Source organism: Nothoprocta perdicaria, unplaced genomic scaffold (assembly GCF_003342845.1).
Source record: "Nothoprocta perdicaria isolate Ctin4 unplaced genomic scaffold, notPer1 scaffold_355, whole genome shotgun sequence".
In the NCBI taxonomy this organism is placed as follows: domain Eukaryota; kingdom Metazoa; phylum Chordata; class Aves; order Tinamiformes; family Tinamidae; genus Nothoprocta; species Nothoprocta perdicaria.
The window spans coordinates 193,001-219,431 of record NW_020455594.1 but is presented as its reverse complement, the minus strand read 5'-3'; the positions used below and the strand labels follow the sequence as shown (position 1 = coordinate 219,431).

The 26,431-nt window shown below is 42.7% G+C and overlaps 1 protein-coding gene across 2 annotated transcripts in view; it reads left to right on the top strand.

The window, feature by feature from the left end:
• Positions 1 to 25,123, top strand: part of SMG7 (SMG7, nonsense mediated mRNA decay factor) — a 35,067-nt gene extending 9,944 nt beyond the window's left edge. Inside the window, exons 6-24 of one of the 2 annotated variants that reach the window (XM_026044228.1) lie at positions 2,259 to 2,430; positions 3,268 to 3,339; positions 4,219 to 4,369; positions 4,710 to 4,845; positions 6,958 to 7,120; positions 7,695 to 7,848; positions 9,057 to 9,127; positions 9,436 to 9,496; positions 10,309 to 10,428; positions 10,892 to 11,327; positions 14,649 to 14,793; positions 15,972 to 16,357; positions 17,097 to 17,462; positions 19,001 to 19,150; positions 21,056 to 21,136; positions 21,673 to 21,829; positions 23,074 to 23,244; positions 23,335 to 23,483; positions 23,982 to 25,123. In XM_026044228.1, the coding sequence (XP_025900013.1) occupies positions 2,259 to 2,430; positions 3,268 to 3,339; positions 4,219 to 4,369; positions 4,710 to 4,845; positions 6,958 to 7,120; positions 7,695 to 7,848; positions 9,057 to 9,127; positions 9,436 to 9,496; positions 10,309 to 10,428; positions 10,892 to 11,327; positions 14,649 to 14,793; positions 15,972 to 16,357; positions 17,097 to 17,462; positions 19,001 to 19,150; positions 21,056 to 21,136; positions 21,673 to 21,829; positions 23,074 to 23,244; positions 23,335 to 23,483; positions 23,982 to 24,095 (3,255 nt within the window). In that variant the 3' untranslated portion in view covers positions 24,096 to 25,123. Of the gene's footprint in view, positions 1 to 2,258; positions 2,431 to 3,267; positions 3,340 to 4,218; positions 4,370 to 4,709; positions 4,846 to 6,957; positions 7,121 to 7,694; positions 7,852 to 9,056; positions 9,128 to 9,435; positions 9,497 to 10,308; positions 10,429 to 10,891; positions 11,328 to 14,648; positions 14,794 to 15,971; positions 16,358 to 17,096; positions 17,463 to 19,000; positions 19,151 to 21,055; positions 21,137 to 21,672; positions 21,830 to 23,073; positions 23,245 to 23,334; positions 23,484 to 23,981 lie in introns of both variants that reach the window. The other variant, XM_026044227.1, reaches the window with a different exon arrangement.
• Positions 25,124 to 26,431: the final 1,308 nt, after the last annotated feature.

Sequence of the window (26,431 nt, the reverse complement as noted above, 5' to 3'; positions counted from 1 at the left end):
CTGTGTCTTGACAAGTCTGCTGTGAAGAGAACAGAAGAAATCAGGAAAATGTAGAGTGATATCCTCTGCTATAGTCTTCTGCATTCTCACTGCAAGTTTGCTGAGAACTTCTTGAGCTAGTTTGTATCAGGATCATCTTGCTTCATAGCTACTAGTTCTCTTCATTTGAATGAATTTACTCTGATCTCTGCAACACTGTAGAATTGTTAACTAGTGACTTCCCTGCATTCTTAATTATCGTTTACCGTTTCTCTAAATTTTCCCATTCTCTTTCTCGTTACTATAATATACTCTTGTTGCCATAATTCCTTTTCATTTTGGAAAATGTGAAACTTTCCCTGTATGGAGGAAACTTTCTGTAAATTTCTCCTGTTAGCAAAGATAAAGATTCAGTGTTGTTCTTGATTCTACTCTGGAGCAACTGGAACTATGTGTAGAATTCGAACTGTCTACGTGGCTCTGTGCTGGCATATAACACTTTGCTTTGTGTTCTCATAATTCCTAATGATCTTGTTGAGTGTTAAACTAATATTTTCCAAGCGCTGTCTACAATAAATACAGCTTTTTTCCACTTGGCAAAACCTTAGTGCCCACCACAGTTACACTTGGAAGTAAGATTGGGGGTTGTCTCAAAGGATTAGTTCTGCATTTAATAACAGAATTCCCCAGCTGTTCTGTCATCAAGTCTCCCAGCCCTACAAGCAGGGCTCTCTACTGGCTTGCAGTGCACACAGTGGCTCATGCTGCCTGCTTCCCTTCTGGCTTTGACACTAAGCACATGCAAGGCAGCCTCTCTCCCTTTTCTTTTTTTAATTTTTTTTTTTTTTTTTTTAATTTAAGCTCAAGGGAGAAGCCTCTAGTTTCGGCTGTGCTGTTAGATAGAGCCTGTCCAGGCCTTGGGCATTAGTTTTTTTTCTGAATGCTCCTTGCTGAAAGAGCTGGCTTGGCAGGCCGCAGCATGGCTGCTAAGGACTTTCCAGACTTTCCACCACTGTCTGTGTAGGCGTTTTTCTTCCCTGCAATGTATCCAGAAGTTTTGCTGTTCTTGAGTGCAGCACCATGGCCTGGGCCGTCAYGTCTCTGCTCGCTGTGATGTTAAGTGTGGCGTTTTTAGTTTGGCAATGGCGTGTCGCCTGGCTGCCTGCCATGCACGGCTGGGCCTGTGCACATAACTCCTTTGAAGGAGAGCATGAAATCTTGCAGCTCGGCATGTTGGAAGATGTCACATTTCCCTTTTATCCAGCTTTCATCTATGAGATATTATCTACTTTAGATATTTTATCTTCCCTCCCCTGTATAAAAGAGAAGCAGCGTGACAAACCTTTCTGCCACGAGCAAGGATGCCGTGTTGCCCCTACGTAGACAGCAGGAGCTCTTGGGTGACTTGACACCTCTGACATGGCAGTTTAGGGGACCTTTACTGTTTCCTGCAGTCTTCAAGTTGCTGCAGCCACGTGCATGAAGAGAACACCCATCTCTTTGTCAGCCTGGGACTTTTCATACTTTTATCTGGAATAGGAACTCTATCCCAAGTCAATTTTATTTGACAGTTGAGTATATTCACGGCTGCAGGAAGTCTGTCTATTTTGTCTCAAGTTTTAAGTGTAATACAATTGAATTATTTATATTTTTTTATTGACATATAATGGCAGCTACTCTTGTTTAATGGTCATAAAAACTAGTCCTGATTCCTGACTATATGCTGTAGTCTACAAGGAAAACTTCAGAAGTGCTGGTTAGAAAGGCCAAGTCAAGATTTTTCTTGGATCAGCTCTTGAAATATTTGATTAAGTAGCTGCTCTCTTGTTSCTTGAACAAGCCTGATGAAACTTATGGAACTTAACGCAAATATTTGCTGTCTGGGCAACCAGTGCAGTGGGATGGTTCAGCCACCAAACTGCTAACTGTTTTTGCCCAATATTGCCTGCAGATTTGTTTTTGTGCAAGCTTCTCTCTGAACCGTAAGTCAGAATTAGCTCTTTCTCTTGGTGGTACGGTGGTACAAATTGCTTTGGGGGATGAACATTGTTCCTTTCTCTCTCTTCCTACCCCTATCACCTGGAGATGTTGTCACTTCATCTAACTATAAAACACACTGTTTTTTTTCTTTTAAAGATAGCCTGTTTATTCTCCCCTACCCGTCCCGCCCCCACCCCCACACCCCAAAAAAAACCCCCACATTTAGATTCATTATACACTCTTAATGCTTTTGTGGTTATTGTTTATAACTACTATTAAACTCGACCTATTTTTTCTAGTTATTACAGGAATTGTGCACAGTTTTTAATGTAGACTTGCCCTGTCGTGTGAAGTCTTCCCAGCTGGGAATCATTAGCAATAAACAGATGCACACCAGCGCTATTGTGAAGCCGCAGTCCAGCTCCTGCTCTTACATCTGCCAGCACTGCCTTGTCCACCTTGGAGATATCGGTGAGTTTTTGAAGCAAAAAGAGATAGGACTTTGAGTTCTGCCTATATATTCTGCCTTCGCTGACAGAAATCTGTTAGGGCAACTGTTACACCAAGTGGGTCTCCTGTAATTAGTGACTGACCACATGTTTTGTGGTTGTTGCAGGCGGAAAGGTCTGGAAAGCCATCCTGTTGGACTGTTTTAGTGTGGTGCATATTAAAGCAGAGAGGGGTTTAAGGATAACCTTCTAGTGACTTGCTAGAGTTGCTTGCTTCCAGCATGTGTTTTGTGGAGTCATGTTGTAGCTGGTAGGCATAGTGAAACTGGGGATTGTTACAGAAACTTGTTGCAGCAGGCTAGCCTACTTCCCCTTTGAGAAGGTTACTGTAAAATCAGCTATATACAAAAGAGAAGGTGAGAAATCCAGCATTTTTGGAGGCTTCTAGTTTACATTAAGCTCAATAGGTTTATTTCTTTGCATGCCGATTTAGATCGGAGGGCTGTCTTGTCCAAAGTTCCATTTTTTTATGGGAATCTGCAACTGCTGTTCTAGTAATGTAAAAGTAAATCCAGTTGCTGATAGTGCACAGAGGTATGAAAAGAATTTGTAGGTGTTTAGATGCTATGCTATTGCCATGATGTCTTTCTAAGAGAGAACTGGTAAGCTGTGGCAGTAGGATCTGAACAGGAAAAACAACCACCTTGAAATTCAGCATGTTAAATGTTCGTGCTGCTTGATATAATTACTGTTCCTTTAAAGCTTACTTCTAAAATAATAGTAAAATGATCTTCAGGTATGCTCTTCAAGGTGCAGGAAAACTTTTTTTTTTCCTAAACTTGTTTTTGTGTTCTCTTAGCTCGCTATAGGAATCAGACCAGCCAGGCAGAGTCTTACTACAGACATGCAGCTCAGCTTGTCCCTTCCAATGGTGAGTCTGGAATACTTTTTCACTAACTCCGAAGGAAGATCTGAGGCATTGGCTTTTCTTTTGTGACAGTTGGAAACTTGGATTTTTCTTTAAACCTCCTCTAATCTAAAAAAATCCTCCAAATAAAGCCTAATCCATCATTTGATTATTTGGATAAAAACTGCTTGCCTGATCTATATTATTTCTTCCATTTTTGTAAAGGTTTTAAAAACAGATTCAAGTGTAGTTTTAGACTAAGATTYTACTAGTGCTACCATTATGCTGTGTTATATTTATACGTACTTAAATATAATTAACTAAAATTTACCCACCAGCTGCATTTTTTTGTTCTTTGTTCATATGCCAGTTTCTAAAACTTAGTAGCTAGTACTGAGCTACTAAAATATGCAGTTTTAAAACTTGCTTTGTTCAGACATCTAGCTTTTAGCTGTTGGGCTACAGTGGCCCAAACAGTAGTGTGTAGTCGTAAGTAAAAAAACACTTACAAGCCAGGCTGACGAAATMTGTAATTCAGCTTTAGTTAGATGCACTTTAATTAAAATGTGGAGAAATTCATAATTATGATTTTCTCCATAGTCTATTCTCTATATGCATCRCAAGTCAAGATTGAGTTTTGAATTTTGTCTGGATAGATACTCATGAATATGTTGGTGGCAGATGTTTGGTTCTGCACTATCATCTTTAGATAAAATCTTATGCCTTATTGGTTGTCTAATCTTTAAAAGATTTGTAGTCTTAAAAAGAAAAAGCTTCTGAATTTGTGTGGTACTGAAGTGGGTGAAAATGTGAGCAAATTAGTTGTTATCTTAGGAGTTTTTGCTCCCTTTTCAAGTGTGCAGACTTCTCTCCATGGCAAGTTGTCTTCTTTTTGTCCCCTAGGTCAGCCTTATAATCAGTTGGCTATTCTAGCTTCCTCAAAAGGAGACCACTTGACCACGATTTTCTACTACTGCAGAAGCATTGCTGTGAAGTTTCCTTTCCCAGCTGCCTCCACTAACTTACAAAAAGCACTTTCTAAAGCACTGGAGAGGTAAGACTAAGTATGACTTATCTTTCTTTGGGTAAGATGGAGCAGATTTCCTCCCAGTTTACCTCCCTTGTCAGAAGCATTCATATTTAGGATTGGGAACACAATATAAGGTCCTTGATCTCCTTCCAGTCACAATGTCATTATGCGTGTTTGGAGTAAAGAACAGTTTATATCGGTAACACTCCTGAATGTGATTAGCAATAAGCATATTGTGCCAGCATGAAAAGCAGCCTGGAGCGAGCATTTCTCCCTCCTTGAACTTTCTTATGAAAAAATGATTTTATGTGCAACTGTGTCTCTTTCCAAAGACTCAAGTTAAGTCTTTGTGTTCTGAATGTAGTCGTGATGAAGTGAAGACTCGATGGAGTGTGTCCGACTTCATCAAGGCGTTTATTAAATTCCATGGTCATGTGTACCTGAGTAAGAGCTTGGAGAAGCTGTCCCCTCTTCGAGAAAAGCTGGAAGAGCAGTTCAAGGTTAGTTCTAACAATGTATTAATTAATASACTGCACAGAGTATTTTTAGCAACGGAGTTCTGAAATTACAGACTGATAACATGTTAAAATGCAGTGAGCTAGCTCAGGCAGCCGGTGATGGCAGGGTTGCGTGGCAGCTAATAATGGGTTTCTAATGACTTCTGAAGGTAGTTGGAATTTTTTTTTCTTCATTTAATGTGTCACTAGGTATTGGGGAGATGTAGGAAGGCTCTGTAACCACACTTGATTCTCTGCTCTTTAGCTCAGATGATTCCTGGGTACCTGTGGAAAAGTTCTTGCATCATCTGCGAAAAGTCTAGGCTAAATTGCCTGAAGAACTTAAGAACTTTACTTTTGGATGGCTTTCATTCATCCCACTGGTTATTAAGACTGCTTTTAATCTTCCTCAGACAACTTGCATCTCCTGTGTGTGGTTTGCTTTTAAAAGCAGTCTTCCTATACAGCCTTAATTTGTGCATAGACTGGAGCTATTCAGAACTAATGTTTCCTCTGGAAAATCCAGGAGTACCTATTAATTATATAGCCAGCTCACTAAGGTAGACAATGTAGCAAGGATTTAAACCAAAGAGTTTTTGAAGATGTTTATACAGGGTGGTATGGAAGTGAGTSCTGCATTAAGTGTTGCACGCCTTCTGAAAACTGCTCTCAAAAAGCTTGTTTGTGGCAAAGGAGCWGGAGCAAGGGATAGGCTGAACACAGCAAACAGCTTTTAGTAGATGTTCTTACAAATTTAAAGGGAAATGGATCTTGGCAATGCCAAGAATTAGAAATCTTATTTATGGAGTTTGTTTACATATTTGCCTTGAATTGGTTTATTATAAGTAGGTTGAAACAGTCCTTGAAATATAAAAGCAGAACTACTTGTGAGTTAAGAACTCTGAATGCCAGCTGCTCAAGCACTGATTTTGTCACTGATGGGTTGTCTGTTGTGTGTATATGAGTGTATTTATTACTATTATTATTGTTGTTATTTTATTTTTCCTTCTGATAATGACTGTTGAGCAAATGCTGTTTTTCYAGGACAGTTAGGATCAGTAATGATGTGCTTGCTCAGGCATGTGCGAAATAAGATTTTCTTTGGTGTGAGACTGGGTGTTAAAGTTGAGTTAATTAACCTCTGCTTTGTTGCTTAGATAACTTTTTTGTATATATTGTGGAACATAAGACTTGATTTATTACATAGCAGCTTTTCTGACTTGTGTGGGTTGAGTATGGATGTACTGTGGATCGTGATTTATTAATTTATTTTTAAATGACATTAGGACTCATTTTAACTTTGAGTAAGGAGAACAGACTTAGGGTTAGGTTTCAGCGAGGTCCACAGTTCTGCTCTTGAGAGCACTGGAAGCCTGAGCTGTTGTACTTAGTGCTCTAGATTTAGTGTCCTATGTGTTTAAGAAAAACCAAAGTTTAACAGGAAGCTCAAAACTTTTTCTGATATTTTGACTTGCCTGCCTACCTTTTGTCTCTATATAATGTTTGTTGTGATTTAAGTTCTCTTTTCTTAGTGCTCCAAAGTAAGTATTAAAGTTTCTTTTTAATTCTGAAAGACCAGATGCCCTTTACAGCCCTGCTAGTGCAGTGCGCTTGTAAACAGCTTGTGCTATTGTTGTCAACCACAGTGCTCTGTGGCAATGAAGCTGGATATGAAATTTGTCTTTAATGCACAACCAGGCAGTAGTTTTTTTCCTGGAATCTTTTATGTAAAACCTGCCACCCAATATCTGCAATTCTTGGAACGACTGAAAACTGCTCATGACGTATACATCTCTGCAGCTCTCGGAGCTGTGTGGAAAAGCTGAGGTTATGCATTGAAGTCAGGCTGAAAAAGCACTGTTCCCAGCAGKATTGCTTCATTGCGTGTATGAGTTGGTATGCAAACAAAATCTTTGGGCTCAGCAGTGGGTAACCTCCCATGTCCTGCTGGGGAGCCCTGTGCGGTTGTGCTAGAGGTGGCCTGAAAAAAAATTTATCTAGAATAAGTGCTGCCTCCAGGACTGGAACGAGCAGTGCAGTAATAACTCCTAGTCTTCTCATGTGTGTGCTTTACCATATAATGCTACATACTTGGCACCCATGTCTTTGTTACAGAGGTTGTTATTCCAAAAGGCCTTCAATTCTCAGCAGTTAGTCCATATTACTGTTATCAACCTGTTCCAACTCCATCACCTGCGAGACTTTAGCAATGAGACAGAGCAACACAGCTACAGCCAGGATGAGCAGCTCTGCTGGACACAGTTACTGTCTCTCTTCAGTAAGTATAAGGTCTAATTTATTTTTTTTTGCATTTCTATATTTTATAAGTGATTTCTTATTATCCACCAGTAACATGCTGTCAGCATCTAGCGTAATGGACACATGAGCACTGCTGAGTGGGCACTGAGTTAGAGTTTGCCTGATGGTCTGGGGAAATGGATAAAATGCCAATAGAGAGTTGAGGCAACCATTTCTAATACATGACTAGATAAATATCTCTTTAGTCTGGTTTTGTTGCCTTAAATTTTTGAAGTGATTTGACTCTATCTTGTTTTGTCATCCTTTAAAACAAAACAAGAAAAACATTAACTGCTTCATGGTAGAGAGTTATGTCCTTGGGGATGGAAAGATAAACTGATTTTCTAATAGAATCTTTAAGATAAAGTTATCGTGCTGCCTTGTTCTAAACAGCTCTTTAAAAAAATCTATTGTGAGTGGAATGTATTTTATTAGGCTATTTGGTCATATATATATATATACATATACATACATATATACGTGTGTGTGTGTATATATATTTTAAAATGTAAGTGTGGGATGGCATGTTATATTTTTCCGTATTCTGTTTCCAGTGTCGTTTCTTGGAGTTCTCTGCAAGTGTCCTTTACAGAATGACTACCAGGAGGACTCTGGGGCTGCTTATCCTCTTCCAGCTGTGAAGGTGTCAATGGACTGGCTGAAACTCAGACCCAGTGTTTTCCAGGAGGCAGTAGTTGATGAAAGACGGTAGTGAGTGTTAATCTTTCTTTTGATACAATTATAATTGCATAAGGTAAAAGACTGATAAAGGATCTGTTTTCCCATCACTATCCATTTAGCTTTTCATTACAGGCACCAAAATGGTAGGGAATGCAGTATGGTAAAAAGTTGATGAAACAAAACATGAGCCCTGCAGGTGCTATGTGAGCCAATTCACTGTCTTGATTGGCTGTAGGTTCACTTCCTACCTTAAAAAAAAGGATTAGGGGATCTGTTTTTAGTGGGTCAGATTTCAGCATTACTACTGAAGGCAACCTTGTTCCAGTCTCTGTAACTGTGGTGTGTTTTTGTTTTTGTTTTTTTTTTCTTCCCAGTTTTATTGAGGTAGGGGGAAGTGCTTGCCTCATGTTCACTCAAGTCAGCAACTTGGGCAGCATTGAAATCTCGACTTTTACTGGTGCACGATTCAACAAATTATTTGAATTTTGAAGGAGGAGGTCTTGAAACATAAGCACAGGCACATCACTGTTGTGGTAGGGTTTCTGGGGCTGCTTTTTGGAGAAACTGTGTAGCCTAGTGGTGGTGGCTAATGGTAACCAAATATGCAGCAGTGTAATTGCTCCAGAGCTTTAGGAAAGAATTTCCATTTTTTTCTGCTTCATCCACTGATATAACCAATGCAAGACACTATGACTGCCAGTTAGTCTCCAGTGTAATCATCTTACTGACTGCACCCGTTACTTAAACCTTCCTAGCTCTCCAGTAGCTGTTTTTGCATTTGGTTACTCTATTAATGTCAGCAGAACAAAAGTACTTTAGCACAGCTGTATCAATTAAATTGTTTTGCTTCTGAACAGATTTGTTTATTCTGTCTGAGAGCAGTCAGCTTTTAATTGGAAAGCATGAATTGCAAACAGGTGCTCTGAGCTTCCTGTCATGTCATATTTCTGTCTAATTAAATTCATAGTATGCGTTTTGACTTGCTGGATACAGAACACTATGCTGCAAATAAAAAAAAGTTTCCAAGGTAACTTAGATTAACCATTTGAATAGTAAATAGCTCAAGAAAGTGAGCTTTTTCCTGTCACCTGAGAGACTAGCATTATTTTTATTTGGAATCAGAGGATTAACGGAAGCTGTGGCTGCAGAATAGGAGTTCGGTGTTAACTTGGTGAGGTGAATAGGTCTTGCTTCGTAGTTTTCACTGTCAATATTTTTTGTCTTCTGATTTGTAGCATATGGCCCTGGCTGATTTCTCTTCTGAACAGTTTCCAGCCCCATGAAGAAGATCTATCCAGTAGTAATGGTAAGGACCTCAGGTCTGTGTTGTGAAGGAGTAGAAAGGATGTTTTTAGTTGATGTGGGGAATTGCAGTTAAAGAGCAATAAAACCCTCTTATAATGCTCGTGAAAACTTTGCAAATGATGCTTTTGAGCACTGAGCAGACTTTGGTCTATTGTGTCATTCTTGGACTGCTCAGATTTCAGGTGGGCCACTACAGTAGWCCATGTTAATAAAAGGCTTTACTGTGTTTTACTTTACTGACCTGTCTCCTTTGGTTTTGTTCTTGATGTGTTTGTGCTTTCCTTATGCTGTTTGCTGTCTATTCACCAGCAACCCCTCTTCCAGAAGAATTTGAGTTGCAAGGATTCCTGGCCCTGAGACCCTCGTTCAGGTTGGTGAAGGAAACTGTACTCTTGTTGGTGTGACTATGATAGACCTTGACCTCACCTCTTCCCTATAGAACTTTATTTATGGATCCTTACACCTGTATGGACTGAAGGTGTAATAAAGAGCATAGGGCCTCAGCACCTGTTTTCCTCTTCAAAAGGAACACTATGCCAGTCCAGTAAAATTCTGAAGTGGGTTAAACTAAAATTGTAATGTTGCTTATGACTCTTCTTTGGAGTCTTCAGATCAGTAAGCTGAAATGGAAACTTTTAAGAAATTACTTTTTTTTAGATTAAAACTACTTGATGAGTGTTTGCTTTGCTTTCTGTTCTGTTTTTCACTGTGTTCTTCTGTTATACCTAACATCAGAACCTAGTAAGTTTCATGGTTTCCATGTTAGAGTGTCAACATTATTGACCGTTAACTGTAGGAGGAAATAAATGAGCATGCACACGTGTTGACTAATTACTAGATATGTCCACTCATTTTTTTTATTTGGTCACCATGCAAAATAAAAGCTTTTTTTTTCCCTTTTTTTTTTTTCTCTTTTTAAAGTCACTGAGTAAGAGAGGAGAAAGAGCCTCTCTAATATAGACACATCTTACTGGAAGAGGAGGAGGAATGTGCTCTAGGTGACCCTGCGTGAGCAGAGGGATTGGACTAGATGACCTCTGAGACCCCTTCCAACCTTAAGCTTTCTGTGATTCTGTGATTGAGTCCATAATTTGGACATCCATAACTGTGCCATGTTTCTTTACCTATTTTTGCAGATGGTAACTGTATAATTAATGTTATTCTCTTGTGTGTGAATACTAGGAACTTGGATTTTTCAAAAGGCCACCAGGCTATTACAGGGGATAAGGAAGGGCAGCAACGTAGGATACGGCAACAGCGTCTGATCTTCACAGGCAAATGGATTGCTGATAACCAACCAAGGTAACTGCACATCTGTAGTACTGGCTTTTGTGTTTTAGTTGCAGCTGTAAGTTTGGGTATTGCAGATGCCAAAGAAAAACTCCTTTTCTCATTATTTTACAGAGCATCTAGGTATGATGCAAATGTGAGATGCTGATGAGGCTACTGTAACATTCCTTGGGCCAGCATGCGGTTTTGCAATCTCTTTTCAATAGGGACTATATTTGGAGTAAAGCCTTGTATTTAATAAGGCCCTGCAACATAAACGAGAAGTGAAAAAAGAATTTAAAGGAGTAGCTAGAGYGCTGTGATGAATGTTTATAGCAACCTAGAGAGCCCTTGGCTCAGAGATGTAACATCTAGTCATTGCCATTGAGATGCATGTTGAATGTGTTGACTTTCTGCTTTTGTAGCTTGAGAAGATATGTCTCTCTGAAAACCTGTTTTTATTTACTGTTCAATTACTTGTTTTTTTTTTTTTCAGGTTAATTCAGTGTGAAAATGAGGTGGGAAAGCTGTTGTTTTTGACAGAAATCCCGGAGTTAATACTAGAGGATCCTAGTGAAGCCAAAGAGAGTCTTGCCTTGCAGGAGACATCAATTGCAGAGCCACTATCCACAGATGGAAGCCCTGGACTCAAATCAGTTCTGTCCACTGGCAGAAGTCTAAACAACAAYTGTGATGCAGGAGAAAAACCAATGGTCACATTCAAAGAGAACATTAAGCCACGGGAAGTAAACAGAGAGCAAGGGCGAATCTATCCTCCTAAAGATGTCAGTAGGGAGAGAAGGGACTATAGCAAAGGAATAGTAGCCACCAAAATTGATGGAAAGAAGGATAACAATAAAAGAAAGAATGAGACCAAGAAATGCCCCTTGGATAAAATGCAGGAAGCGGGAAAGCAGAACGTGGCAGTTCAGGTAAGCCTTGGATTGAAGGGATTCTATATCTTAGGCACGATGTTGGGGCCGGTTGAGTTCTCACTTGGGTCCCTTGGGTATTTCTGCAGCACATGTACCAYGCAGGAAAAAATAGATCTTTGGAATAGATGTGCTTCTAGTATTAGTGAGTTTTGTGGTCTCTGCCTTTCCCTTGATGTTATCTTAGGTTATTAGGGAGCGAGAAGGAAAGGGAAGGTAGGGAGTCATGACAGTGACTCTGTTGCTATCTCAGCAGTTTAAAACAGGCTTCTAGCTTTTGTTCCAGAGATAATCCAGGCTACTAACACAGCTCACCTGGTCAATTCTTTATTCATGTTCTTGGCATGCTATGCTCTGTTGTGATGGGACAGAGTTGCAGTAAATGAGAGCAGAGAACTTCAGAGTTCCTTTGAACATGACTGGCTGTATCTCAGCCATTGCCAGGGGACAGATGGAGACTTCTAGTGATAGTGGTGGAGATCCTGTTGTTTCCCTAGAGAAACTCAGTTTTTCACCATTCTTGCAAGTAGAAAATGCTTCCTAATGCTCTTCATTGTCCTTGCCACCACATAAGCCTGGTTCTACTTCATCAGGTTGTCAGAGTAGCTTAACTCTTTGCCATTCTTTGAAGGCCTGTGGTGCTGTGGTTTTTGTTTCACACTAGACAAACCAGCTCTGTCGGTCTTTCTGGCTTCTGCTGTTTAGACCCTCGGATCTTTCTTATTGTTCTGCTCTTGGTTATTTCCTGTCAAACATCRTCATTATGAAATGGAAGGTCTGAAATGACTGTGTGATCTGACTGATAGAAGACTGGGGTTTTGCATGAGTGCTAGAGTGGGGAGAAGTAGTAGCCTACAGAAGCCATGTGGTGATCATTCATGACAGGTACCGRTCTCTTTAAGTAGATGAGTTAAGGCAGTAGGTTCTCCTTTATTTGTGGTATGAGGCTGCAGGCCTGAGTATAATTCCCAGTTTTTGGGATTATGGTTCAGGCCTCTGTCTTGCAAAGCTACCTATGGAGTTGGGCTTGAAAAATTCTTCTGTGAAGTGTGATTTTTTTTTTTTTTTTTTTTCTTCCCTACCCCCATAACGCCCCAAGAAAAATGTTTTAACCTTAAGAATTTATTAGGAGTTTGCTAATCCTAAGATTAACTTTTTGTGTGTGTTTGTAGGGCTTATTTTAAACCTGACTGTAGTGTATTTTGGTCTGACTTYGTTAGTTGTTCCTGTTCTCTTATTGAGTAGAAATTTTGTCTTTTTAGTTCTGTCAGCTCTTTTTTTGTTATGGTAGCCGACACAAGGAAATTCCTTTTGGTTTTGCGTAGTTCAATGGCCCTCCTTCCTGAGCCTTGCTGCAGATCTTGCTTCCCGTGCTGCAAGGAGAAGCCAGGGAATACTCCACACAAGTGGCAGTTTTARTGCTCTACTTTGGCCTTTCTTGGCTCTTCAAATGTTTCTACTCTATAGCTCATCCCCTTGAACACTGCAAACACTATAAATGTTGCAGTTCCTACCTTATAAAGCAAAAATATAAAGAACAGCACATAATCAGCACAGGATCACTRAAGTCAGGCCTAAGTTGCTTCTCCATTTTCTAAGGGGCACAGAATTGCTTAAAATAAAATACCCTTAACATGCCACTGTGGTGAAATGCTGGTTTCATGGAATACTAATCCAGATGTAATAAAGAGATGGCAACATTTTGATAGATAATTTCATGCCTTGATAACATCCTTACAATATAAAGGATGTTGTTACAGTAAAGGCCAGTAGTAGTCAAAACTTACTCTCAGGCCACTTCTTTTTAGCTTGTACTGCACTGTGATGGGTAGAGGAGGGTTAATAGTTCTAATGAACTTATTTTCCAAGCCTGCTAACAACAAATGTGACCTTGGTAATATTGATTTGTCCCCTTGTGAGAAAAATGTCTTTGACTTCTGCGACATTTGTATAAAAACCAATGTGTAACTCTTGGATTGTGTTACAAAATGTTTGGTTCATTGTGGAGTGAATTATGCCAGCACAAGTGTTGAATATCCAGACTGTGATGGAGGGGAAAGGTGGCCAGTGACTAGAACTGGCACGAGAGGGGAAACCGGGGTTGCTGCTTCACTCACGGTACCTGGCATCAGCCAAAGCCTGCGGAGGGAATTTGTCTCTTGCCTTTTCCTAGCAAGGGATTAAAAACACACACACACACACACACACACACACACACAAAAAAAAAAAAAAAAAACCCTCACTCTGACAGCACCTAAATGAAGCACAAAAAGTAAATGACACTTCTATAATTTCTAACGGGGGAACTGAGAATTACTTGAGGAAGACTAAAGAAAATGTTTGGATACATCTACCCCTTTACCAACGTGTTTTGCAGGAAAGAATGACCCTCTAAATCCTTTCAGTCCAATAGCTTTCAATATTGAAATAAACTGCATAGTCTATTTTTATGCTCTTTTTCTTTTTAAACCTCCATCACTGGTAAAACCCCTTTCGTGCAATCACCTTTGAGGCTTGGCTTCCGGGCTGCTCCCCGGGTGCTTTCTGTATTGCCCGGGTTCCTTGCTTGCTGTCTTTTTCCTGCCTGCTTCATCTTGCGTTCCAGGCAGTTCTGCCGAGCTGAACAGAAAGGGAAAGTAGTCTTCCCCTCTGTCTTCCTCTCCAGGAAGACCCAGACTGCAGCAGAATCAGGTAAACATTACCTTACCTTCTTCTCTCTGCCTTTAACTGGTGCAGCTCCTTGTATAGAACACACAGGAGCTGCACAGCAAACTGCAACARGTTAAGCACTTCTGCTATGTCATATGTGCTCTTGGTCAAAAGAATTTTGAAATATGTGGAGGGTTGTGCCCATACTGCACCACTTGAGTTAGGCTGAAAAAACTGCCTGGTAATAACAGGAAGATTTTTTTTCTCCTGTTTTTAAGGTGCCACAGGTAAGTACCATGAATTAGGTTGAAGCAGTGCCCTAGAAAAGAGGAGCATTTGGATTTTTGCTTCCTTAAAGTACAAGTTGAGCAGCATGGTAAGTAGCAAAAGTTCTTCATATGGTCTGCTGGAAGCTGATGTCTGCTTTCCTCTCTTGCTAGAGAAGGAGCCTCTTGCAGTCTTCTCCATAGATATCCATATAGTGCCTCTATGAGACAAAGAGCACCCAAGCAAATGTGGAGTGATTTGCCTAAAGTCAGAGAATAAAAACTGGATCTGTGTGTTCCAGACCTCTTCCACCTATTTAGGGCAAAGAAAATAACCTCACAGATAATTTGCAAGTTCAACTTCAAAAAACAAATTCTGARTTTGTGTCACTTTCTCTTGGAACAGGTAAAGTCCCAGACTGAGATGAGGAAAACTCCAGTGTCTGAAGCCAGGAAAACGCCTGTAACTCAGACTCCAAGTCAGGCCAGCAGTTCCCAGTTCATCCCCATTCATCACCCAGGAGCTTTCCCTCCCCTGCCCAGCCGACCAGGTATTTTGTTGGGTTTTTCTCAAGTGTGATTTCCCGTTGACTGCCAAAAAGTCTGTGATGAGTTACTGTAGTCACACAAGGCAGTGACTGTTCTGGTGAATGCGCTTTCTCATGTTAAGTATTTTGCTGTGTAGTAAAGAAGGAGCATAGCAGAACTGAAACAACACAAGTCAGATTCCTCGTACTTTGTAATTGAGGTTTGTTGTAAAGCCTGCCACCTCGCTGCTCAAATGGCAGGTATGAGATCAAGGTGCTTCACAGCGGATTATTTTTGTAGCTTTTCAAAACATGACAAACTCTTGTGCTAGCTCAGGAGTAAGCATTCTCTGTGTATAGTACTCTAATGAAGGACCAGTCATAACTGCTTTCTTCTTTACAGCTCAGTTTCCTTTGTAGAGGTGTAATTTCTGTAGTGGTGTTTGCTGTTTCGTTGCATGTTCCCCACTTTGTTATAAAGTGTTTGTACCTCACGCTCTGTCTTTATGCACAGAAATAGCTGCAAGTCTCATCTTCCCAAAGAGTCTCTGCAGCTGCTGTTTATTGTTGCTCAATATAGGACAGGGACCTCTTCCCTGTCCGAAGGCTGAAATAAAATATGGCCTGCAGAATAAGCATTAGAGCTTGCCCTCCACACCTAGCTTTCCAATGTGGACTACAGGAAAGGAATTATCTTGCAGATGTGAGGATTTGTTTGCTTGCCCTCTGCCTCTATTTAAATTAATCCAAAGACTGGTGATCCTCCCAGGAGAGGCAGTAGACTTGCTTATTGCTTCTCTGTCCAGCACTATAGAAATTTAATGTCTGAAAATATGTTTGAGAGGGTGGGAGTTCTGGGAGTTCTCCATCAAAAAAGTCACACAGTGATGAAGGGAAAAGGTGCGATAAGGCAGAGAGAGGAGAATTTCCTGACATGTCTCGTGTGACTTGACACCGTCTTTCAGTAGCACAAATGTCACTGAATGACWGGAAAACTTGTGACCAAACTCTGAATTCCCCATGATTGTAGCCATATACTTGTGAAGGTGAAAACCAACATCTTGCCTGTATGCAAATGGTACTTAGTGTTTTTTTGTCCTCATGTTTTAAAGGTGAAAAGAGAAAATAATCCTGAATGTTTTGTCTAGGGAGCCATTTGAGGCATAAATCATGGTTAAAGGCATGTTTTTTATCTCTTGCAGGATTCCCACCTCCAACCTACGTTGTCCCCCCACCCGTGGCTTTCTCCATGAGCACGGGATACACCTTCCCAGGCGGCGTTTCTGTCCCAGGAACCTTCCTGCAGCCCACCGCTCACTCGCCTGCGGGCAACCAGGTGCAAGCCGGGAAGCAGTCCCACATTCCCTACAGCCAGCAGCGGCCCTCCGGACCAGGGCCCATGACCCAGGGACCTCAGCAAACACCTCCTCCCACCCAACAACCCCTCTCATCGTTACCAGCTCAGGCGACAGCACAGTCTGCAGGCCAGCTACAGGTGCAAGCGCTGGCCCAACAGCAGCAACAGTCCCCCACAAAGGCTGTGCAGGGCCTTGGGAAGAGCCCCCCGCACCACTCGGGGTTCCAGCAGGTAAGACCCAAGAACCTGGTGTGCTCAACTTCATTGAGAATGCCTCACAATGTTCAAGACACTTTAAAGTTAATTCAATTCATAAATTACCTTTCTTGAAGAAAAAAAAACAAAAAACAAACAAAAAGGAAAACRCTCAGTATGTACTTTATTAAGGAATTATAATCTGTAATTTTTTGGGGGCAGTTTTGAAAAAGAGCTGGAGTTCAGTGGGTTTAAGCTTATGCATCTATGACCAGGAAGGAGGTACCTATTAAGAAGGGGAGGCAGTTTCTACTTTCTCTGTGTTTGTGTATGGCAACAAATGAAGGTGTTTCTGCTCAGCTATTTCTGTCTTAAGCCTTCCAGGTGCCATTTGCTGTATGGGAATGAGGATTGAATCTTCACCTATGCTACCCTTTTTTGGCTAGCTGGGTTACTCTGATTCCCTTACCCTCATACCTAGTTTTATGTACGTGTCATATTTGAGAATTTTCMTGCAGACAGTGATCAGAAGGAAGACTGTGAGACCCACCTGTATGGTGTAGCAAATGTTGGTTCAGCACTTAGTAAAGGTGGATTACAGTGAGGATAATGCTCAAGCGTTGCCTTCAGTAGGGAGTATTATATGCCCATCAGGATTGAATTTTAGTGAATAATGTAGTTATTTAGCCAGGATATCAGTCTGAATTAAGCTAGGCCTTCAGCTAACGTTAATTGTTCGTAATTCTCCTGATAAAAGCCTGCACGTCTGCTTCAGTACCCCCAGACAGACTCGTCAAAGCAGCTCTGGAACCCTCCTCAAGTCCAAGGCTCGCTGGGGAAGATCATGCCTGTAAAGCAGTCCTATTACCTTCAGGCCCAGGACCCTCTAAAATTGTTTGAACAGTCATTACAGCCTCCTGTGATGCAACAGCAGCCTCTGGAGAAAAAAATGAAGCCTTTTCCAATGGAGCCATATAACCAGAACCCCTCAGAAGTCAAGGTGCCGGAATATTACTGGGACTCTTCTTATGGCATGGCTGATAACAGGGTGATGGCGCAGCAGTCGAGCATGGACCGCAGGGGGAAACGGCAAGGAGTCTTCCGCCCAGAACAGGATGCTGTCTCCAGGATGACCTTTGAGGTAAAGAGCAGCTTTATAGATGATCAAAATCAACAAGGCTCCCATATTCCTGACAATTTATTTGTTTCCCCAGTTCAGGAATGTTCTGTAACTTGAAGTGGATCAATGCAAACCACCTTCTACTGTTTTACTAGGGAATTGGATATTGGACTATTCACTAGAAAACAGTAAATGAGATAACAGGAACTCCAGTACCTTGTTATTTGATTTGTGTGTGTGATCGGGCTGCAGAAAACTCGGTTGCAAGTAGGTGTAAGTCGTATGCAGCACCGGTGTGACACTGGTCTGCTGTGAAGAACCCCGTGCAAGTCTCTTTCAGGCTGTAGTGAGTCTCTCCTCTTGTGGAGATACTCTGGCGGGTGGAGCAGCTTCACATTGGCAGTGTTAGCAGCAATTCTTATCTAGCCCCTGATGAGACACAAAAACGCTATGCAAGTAACTGCAGTTCAGTCATTGCCCTTTAGTCTTTACCCTTTTAAACTCTCAGTGCCTGTATAATGTCTTGTGTTTTGAATGGCCGAGGCTGCAATACTTGGACTGAAGCTAAAGCTGAGGGTGATGGGAAGAGTGTGCTCCATSTTGCAGCTTCGAAAACCTGCAGTCTGCTATATGTTAGCAGCTATGGAGTCATCCAAGAGTGCTCTTGGTGATATAAGCGAAGTTAAACAGAGGCCCTGGTAAATCTTTGCTCAGCTATGCCTCTTTATACGCACTCTGGCTTTGCAGAAGGTSAGCAGAGCTCCCTTAGCTTGCTCTGTGGGAGCAAAGCTGGCCAGCGCTCAGGAGACTGCCTTTGTGGTGACATCAGGCAATGGTCTTTAGATGGAGACAGGGTCACTAGCCTGTTCTCATGCCTGAAATGGAAGCCTTACTGTGTGGCAAGCAGGGCACAGGCCYGGCCCGTGACGCCTCTGTTTCAGACACTTCCTGCAGCGCACAAGTTAACCAGTGTGACCAGCCTGTACCCAGGAATGGCAGGGCTTTGTGTCYGACAGTTCCATCAGTTGGACCATAGACATGGGGTCCCAAGCAGTGGAAATAAGTCTTACAGGTTTAAAACTATACAAGAGGAGGGGAAATGCAGACATGATTTCTCTTTAAAGGCAAGGACAATAAATATGAATTTATTGCAGAGAAGGGATGACACATTCTCCATAGCTGAACTGAGACTATTTTACCTTTAATGTGAAACGGGTCCAGTGCTTGGTGTTGATGCAGTGGGAAGCATGTGCTTCCATAATTCCAACTGCCAACCACTTTGGTACCATTTCCTTGGCAGAGGGATGCAGTGTTCCCTGTTGGTGTTAGGTGGGTGCCCAGCTTACTCCTGCACTTAGTGTTTTCCCTCCAAGTAACCTTTGCCTTGTCGCTTGCTCTGCCTTCCCCTTGCCTCCTTTGCATGCTGCCCTCCTTGCTGCACTTGCCTGCCTCTCTTGCTCCTTCTCCTGCCCTGCTTGTGTGCAGCCCAGCTCCCTGMCTGCTCTTGTTCTTGCCCTTTCTGCCTTCGGTTGTCTCACGGTGCTCGTTTCTGTCACTAGGACCCCAAGAGCTCCCCTCTGCTTCCTCCGGACCTGTTAAAGAGTCTGGCTGCCTTGGAGGAGGAGGAAGAGCTGATTTTCTCTAATCCTCCTGATCTTTACCCAGCTCTGCTGGGGCCTCTCGCCTCTCTTCCTGGACGAAGCCTCTTTGTATGTATTTGACTTAATACTGCTGCTTCTCACTCTAACTGGCATCTTTCTTCTGTGAATTGTGTAAGAAATGTGACGTTTCCTTTCTGCTGCCTGTCCCTCCTCTCCACTTCTTGCCCGCCACCGTTGAGCTGATGTCCGCAGYGCAGGTCAGACCAGCCGAGGGCTCGGCCGACCTGGGGAGGTGGCTCTGCCTGTGGCGTGCAGAAGCCCAGGGCTCTGGGGCCAAATCCCGGCTCAGGTGTTTGCTCAGAAATGAGAGCAATTGTCCTGCAAACTCGGTGATGCTTCCCTCYTTCCCCGGGCTTGGGCTTCTGCAGTTGCATGGGCTTGGGAATAGGAGTGAGGGTGTGCAAGGTGGAAGACATCAGACTCAAATAGTGCCTTTTTTTTTTCTTTTTTTCTTTTTAACTCACCTGGAAGAGTTGCATAAAGAAATTGCAAAGAARAAAACTGCAAGTGACTGGCCAGTTTTCAGCAGCTTTTGGAGAAATATAGTGAATTTTGACAGGCTGAAAAATACTTCATTTTTTATGTGTTGCAGCCTTCCTAACTCACTAACCAGAGGTCTTCTGAGCTGCAGAATTTATAAATGACTTCCAAAAAATGTAGGGCTGCCTTTGTGTGGCTACAAGTATCTTCATTGAATATGAGCATTTCAAATTTCTATCAGTAGAAAGGCAGAGCTGTTTGACTGTACTTGATCTCTGGCTAATCAGCCTAATCAGTTATTTCACGTGTAATTCCAAGTAGCCGGTAGCAGTATCAGCACCCAGTCCTGTCTCATGAGGTGCCTGTGCCCAGAAGGGGCCCCCTGCTTCCCTGACAGCTTCCTTGGAAGCTCCCGCAGTCCCTGTTCCCTGTCTGCTGCCGAGGGGAAGGAACCGCTGCCCTGTGTGTGCGACGGGGCTGAGCGGGGTGGGAGCTCTGCGTGTCCCCTCAAGCACAGAGTTGACGCTCTGTATATCTAACAGGCTGGGAGCTGCTTACCAGGCAAACACGGCTTTTGCTCTTGGGCTCACAGGATTAGGGCAGAGGTGCTCAGYATTAAGACCATGCTGAAATGAAGGACTCTAGTTCAAGCTTTTGTTATCTAATCAGTAATTTTAGAAAGATCTAGCATGTTGAGCTGGAATGAGTGTAAGAAGGGTTTTTTTAATTTTTTTTTTAAAGATTACAGCCTTAATTCTGGATCATGTAGTTGTACTTGGATATCTGTAGCTCTGCAACTAAATCCCTCGGTATTGCTGGTGCACCAGTCCAGCTTTCTTATTTTGTTGCAGTTTGTTCCAATGCTGAGCCTGTTTTTGCCCTAAACAGACCTGTTTTCAAATATGGTATTTATTGCTCCTTAATCCTGCTAAGAACTGAAGAGAGTTGAGAAATATTATGCTGGAAATGACAGCAGTGTGAGAGGAGGTTTAGCTGCRTGAAATGGTTGTGCTATGTAGTATCTCTTTAATGTGACACCCCCAAAGTTTTGGACCTCTGTTATGAGGTTCTTTTGAGATGTGAGGTAGTTCCCTGAGCACAGGAAAGGATCCTACCTGGTTTGTATGAGGTTTTGTACAGATACAGAGATAGGCAACATCTTTTTTATTTATTAGTAAGCCTGTCCCCTCTTAAGTGTATCAGACAGTGGCAGCAGTCGAAGGCAGAGTAGCAAGCTTAAGATGTGAAATGCTGTTCTATGAGTGCAGTTTGGAAACAGGCATATTTGTTGTTTTAAGTATATTAGCTCCCTAGACTAGTATGGAAATTATTGATTTTCTTCATTTGTTGGCTCGTATCATCCACTATACTTAAGCAAAAATATAGGAAAAGCACTTTTTCATRTCATATATTTTTTCCTGTTTGCTACATTGAATGTTAACTGTTCTTCTTTTACCTTTCTGATTTTTGAAGAAGTCCTTGCTGGAAAAACCATCAGAACTGATGTCCCAGTCATCTTCTTTCCTGTCCCTCAGTGGCTTTTCCCTTAACCAGGTATGTAGGGACAGAAATCGGCAGCCTTTCACTTAGACAAACTTGAAAGAAAGCCTTGCTCATAACTTCAGTTCATATCTGCAAGGTGTATCTTTGCCTCTTACCTTTTCTGAAAATTAGGGTTTTTGTTTTTTTCAATTTTTATCCCAAGCTGTAATTCTGCAGAAACTTTTCATCTGTTGATTCCTGGACTGCTTTTTCTAAGGTCCTTCTCAAAGTTGTTTGGTTAGATCTTTTGCTTTGTTTTTAACCTGAGCAATGGAACAATCATTTACTGAGCACAGTCTTGATGCAGTTCTTATGAGCACTGTGAATTTAAAGGTCTTCAAGGCTTTGTAGTCCAGCCAGGAGAGCTTATTCTACATATAAAGCCTATGGTGGACTTTGTATGAAATAAAATCTTCAAAGAGGGAGGAGGAGCTGGAGAGTAGGAAAGGAATTGGCCAAGTATTTTGATTCATACTATCTAGAGGAGATGCTTGTTAGGGTTTTAAATAAAACTGATACTTAAACTCGCTTAAATTCATTTCTGGCAGGAAAGATACCCAAATAGCAGCATGTTCAATGAAGTTTATGGGAAAAACATGAATACCAGCACAAAAACAGAAGTTCCTTCAGTTGCCCATCAGGAGACTTCACTCTATTCTCTCTTCGAAGGGACTCCATGGTCTCCATCCCTTCCAGCCAGCTCAGGTATTTTCTTCGTATTTTCTCTCTTGTATGCRGTGACTTAAGAGGATATGAGTTAGTTCTGAACCTACTGCAAGTTAAATGTAATTGGAAATAAAATCTGCTTGACAAAATATGAGACTTTTTTTTCTTTAGCTATCCTCAGAAGAGTGGTTCAGTAGTTATTGTAGGGTAAGAATCTAAATTGTAATTTAAGTTGCTGAGCAGGATAAGCTTTCAGAGGTGTTAAATCCTGAAATCTCTTTAGCTTGGATTCCCAATGAGTATTTAGGAGTAGAGCTTTGATAGCTCAGAAATCCCTATGCTTTCAGTCTTGCTCAGCCAAAGCAGGAAAGGCTGTACTTCATGATGTGGACTTTTCAAAGAGAGGAAAGAAGGAGGGAGGGGAGGAAAAARAGACTRAAGACTGAGGAAAATCTGAAAGCCTTTTTACTCTAAGACAGGTGACACAGCAAACCAGCTTCTCCTTTACTAATTTYCTTTGAAGATATCAAGCATGTTGTAGTTATGCTGTTACGCTAACAATAAATACAGAAGAGTCTGAGGGGAGGGAAAGAATTAGCTGAAACTAAGAAATAAGAATATTTTGAAGTATCTCTTACAATGAGCCTTCCTGGGTCATAATGAGACTTGTGCCATCAACCAGAGATAACAACTGTTGTGGATGAAGTAGAAGTTGTTGCAAAATACTTGGGTTTCACAATAGCTTACAGCACTGTGTGCTTTCAGCTTTCTCTTCACCTCCTCATTTCACCCATTTAAGACCATATAGTCTCCTGTTTTCTCTTGCTGTTCATCCTGTCTCTGGTTAAGCTTTTCCATACTTGCTCCCTTGGCTCAATACCTGGTACTGATTTGAACTGCTTTCAGATTTTTGAAGTGTAAAACGTGTTCATGGATTCATGGACTAACCAGTTTGAGTTGTAAACTTGCAAACTCCTTGAGGATTTAGGTCATTTTTATAGGCTTGTCAAGGTGGGAGATGGTGTGGGGGGGGGGGGAGGTAGTGTTGCTTGAGGAAGGCTGTTCAGAACTGAGCCATAAGGAAGCTCCCTTTGGCTACTTGGCCTTCTTGGGGACTCCTGGAAGAACTTAGAAGGTTTACCTTGTGCTCATGTAAATGAAGGGAGAAAAAAAAAGATTCTGAGTATTGAGAAAACTGTCTGATGGCAAAATTTGTAACAGCAAAAAATAAAGAGGATTCTACCACTTCTCTTGACCTTTTACTCTTGCTTTGTAACCACTAGATCATTCAACACCAGCCAGCCAGTCTCCTCACTCCTCCAACCCCAGCAGCTTGCCAAGCTCCCCTCCAACCCATAACCACAATTCTGTTCCCTTCTCCAACTTCGGGCCCATTGGGACTTCAGACAACCGAGACAGGAGAATYGCAGACCGCTGGAAAACAGATAAACCAGGCAAGTGCTGGATTTGAGGCTTGCAGGAAGCCAACCGTTGGCATTTCACAAAGGTTTTGTTAAATTTATCTTACCTTTTTCCTGTTACAGCAATGGGAGGATTTGGTCTGGACTATCTTCCAGCAACATCCTCGTCTTCAGAGAGCAGCTGGCACCAGTCCAGCACTCCCAGTGGCACCTGGCCAGCCCAGGGTCCCCCTCTGGAGGACTCCTCAGCTGTGCTCATGGAGAGCCTGAAGGTATGTTTTAACTGAAGGCTCTGCTCGGAAAKGGGTGCCGATCTATGGGGTGGAAGATGGAGAGATGGACTTGAGGCAGAGTATTTCTCTGTGCTTCATTGTCAGAAATGGAAGGTTTTTTTCTGCAGATTCTCTTATGCAGCCAGTGTGGGAAGTGTGACCCGCAGTGGAAGAAGACACATTTTTCAGTTTGTGCTGTTGTGTTTTGTGGAATAGGATTAGGTTGGCAGAACTGGAAGAAATTAAAACACTTGCTTTGACGGGTCCAAAATCAATAATTGCTAATGTGGGATGAATTTTTATGGTAATAAGGATTTTGGAGGAGGATGAATTTCATAAAGGAGAGCCTTTCTCTAGAGGCCTCTGTCTGGACACCTTTTATGATCAGCAAGGTGTAGGTATTGAAAGGAAAAGAGGAAAAAAGACTCTCTTCTGTAGGAAAGTAGCTGTGAAGGTTGCTTGAGCAAGAAGGTTCTAGTGTTGACTGTTTGTTTTTAGTCCATCTGGTCCAGCTCCATGATGCATCCTGGCCCTTCAGCCCTGGAGCAGCTGTTAATGCAGCAGAAGCAGAAGCAGCAACGTGGACAAGGCGCCATGAACCCGCCGCATTGAGAACGAGGTGGCAACCCTTGCAAACCAAGGCTCCATAAACCATGGCATGTTGGGTTTGCAGGACTGGCCCACACAGTCCTGTGCAGGTGGCAGCCCTCTCTTCTGTTCCTTACTGTCAGGAGGGCGTAAGTGCTCCACCGACCCACTGAGTGTGCACAAAACGTCTGCAGCGCGAGAAAGCAACACCAGGAACTCTCCCACCCCTGGGCCCTCTGGAGGGAGAGAGGAACTGCTGTTTGTCCCACTCAGTAACCTGGTATCACTGCCTCTCACCTGCTCCATCGTGCATGTCCCCAGCCACATGGGAAGTAAAAGCTGAGTATGAAGGGCAGATGGGAGAAGCCAATGAGAACTTCTCAATCCTTTTCCTCTCTTTGGGGATAAAATAGGAATCCATTAATGATTGCTTTGCTGACTGAGAATGTAGTTGAAATTACTCCTAAACATCTCTATTTACTATCTCAGTAGTGAGATCACACTGAAATCTTCCATGCACAGATGTGCTTTGTAGTCAGTGTGTAGCAATGAAAGCCCCAGTTGCTGCTCTGGTCAGAGGTAGGTGGTGGCAAAGTAGGGCTCTATCTCCTGCACTAGTGAGGGAGCTTCATGAAGGAGAATCTGGCACTTGACACCACTTCACCTTTCCCTCACAGGCTCTGGCCAGCCCCTGTGTGGGTTAGAGGCTCCAGCGTGAAATGCCCCCCTCTCCATAGGCGTTTGAGCTCTAATGGGTGACACGGGGCATTGCAGCACTCTGCTGGACAAGCAAGTTAACTGCTATGGGGTTTTAAATTAATGTTTGATTCCTGTACATTTTACTGTAGCATAGTGGCTAGCCCTGCGAGGGCAGGCTAGTCTGTGCATTCACAGCCTGACTCATTTTAATAGGTAGGTAGAAAGCTTTCAATGGTTTTCTTTCTTTTTTTTTTCTTTCTCTCCCCATCCTCCCATCTTTGCTGGGCGCTAGTAGTTTTATTACCAATGTGCAACACCTCCCAGAAAGTAATCAGGGGTCCAGCAGGACTGGGTAAAGACAGCCTGGACAGTGTGGAGCATAACCCCCCTCAGCTCCCCCCTCATCCCTCCCCCTCCCCCCCAAAAGGCACACATCAGCTCTGCAGACTCCCCCCTGCCTTAGCCCCCCCCAGACACAGCTGCAGCCCCCGACTTTCAGTTCCAGAAGGAAATTCAGAGCACTGAGGACACATGTGTGTAACCCACACATGGAAAGAAGCAGAGTGCCGTGCATATGTGAAAAGGTGCAGAAGGGAGAACGAAACGTTTTACTTGCTATTTATTAGGGGGAAGGAAGACTGGAAGCTCATTAGAGGGCAGCATTTCTGTTAGGTTTCCCAGGGAAGTTATGGAAATGATCTCCATGTCTGATTGCTGTCTTTAGCAGTAGGGGTTTGTGTGATAGTTCAGGAGCTCTGAGTCACAAAGAGGCTGCAGAGCAAAGCACATGCAGGAGCCTAATGACACTGGAGTTGGGGCACCCTCAAAGAATATAAGAAGGGAAGACGGAGACCTGCTACCCTTTCCAGGGTATGAGCAGCTCCCCGACGTTCTCCATTATTGCAACATCACCGTTCTATGCYGCATTTCTAGGATGCATTTCCTCCAAAAACAAATCCAAGCAGTGAAGTTCCCACCCAGTGGTGATAYGAACCAAACCCCTCCGTACCTCTCTGCAGCCCTCCCAGTTGGTGTATTTGAGCTGTGCCCCCCGGCAGCTGCGACATTCCGGCGTTTGAGCTGTCACYGACTCTTGCACCCTAGGCGAGCGAACCAGGTTGAGCCGGGTCCCGCCGGCCGCCCCCTTCCCCTCGTGCACGAGCGCCCGCTGCTACCAACGCGCCCGGCCCTCCAGCGCCTGGGGTAGCGAGGTCAGGGACCCCAACGGAAACCGGGTTGTGTCGTAAGCTTTTTTTGTGTTTTTTGTCTGTCTGTGCAAGAACTGCAGCTGCTGAAATCAGCTTTGCCTTTAATTAAACCATGTTCTCTTCATCCAGGCCTGTGTGTACCCTTTATTTCCTGTGTTACTCAACTGTAGGTTCTTAAAAAGAGGCATTATTTTTCTGGAGAAGTCAGAACAAGGTTTGAAACCCGTTTCTCTTACAAATTCATTGCAGATAACTGGAATGTTGTCTTCTGCTGCCACTGTATGTGGCTTACGTAGTGAAGCAAAACTCTGAGATATAGGAGTAACTTGCAAAGCTGTTTCTCAGTTGCAGGGTGAGTTACTTGAGATTGGTTGAGGGTGGGTTTGGGGGTTGGAGGCTGCAGATCCTTCTGCTCTTGAGCTGTGTGTAAATCAGGATGACGTGTCCACTAGT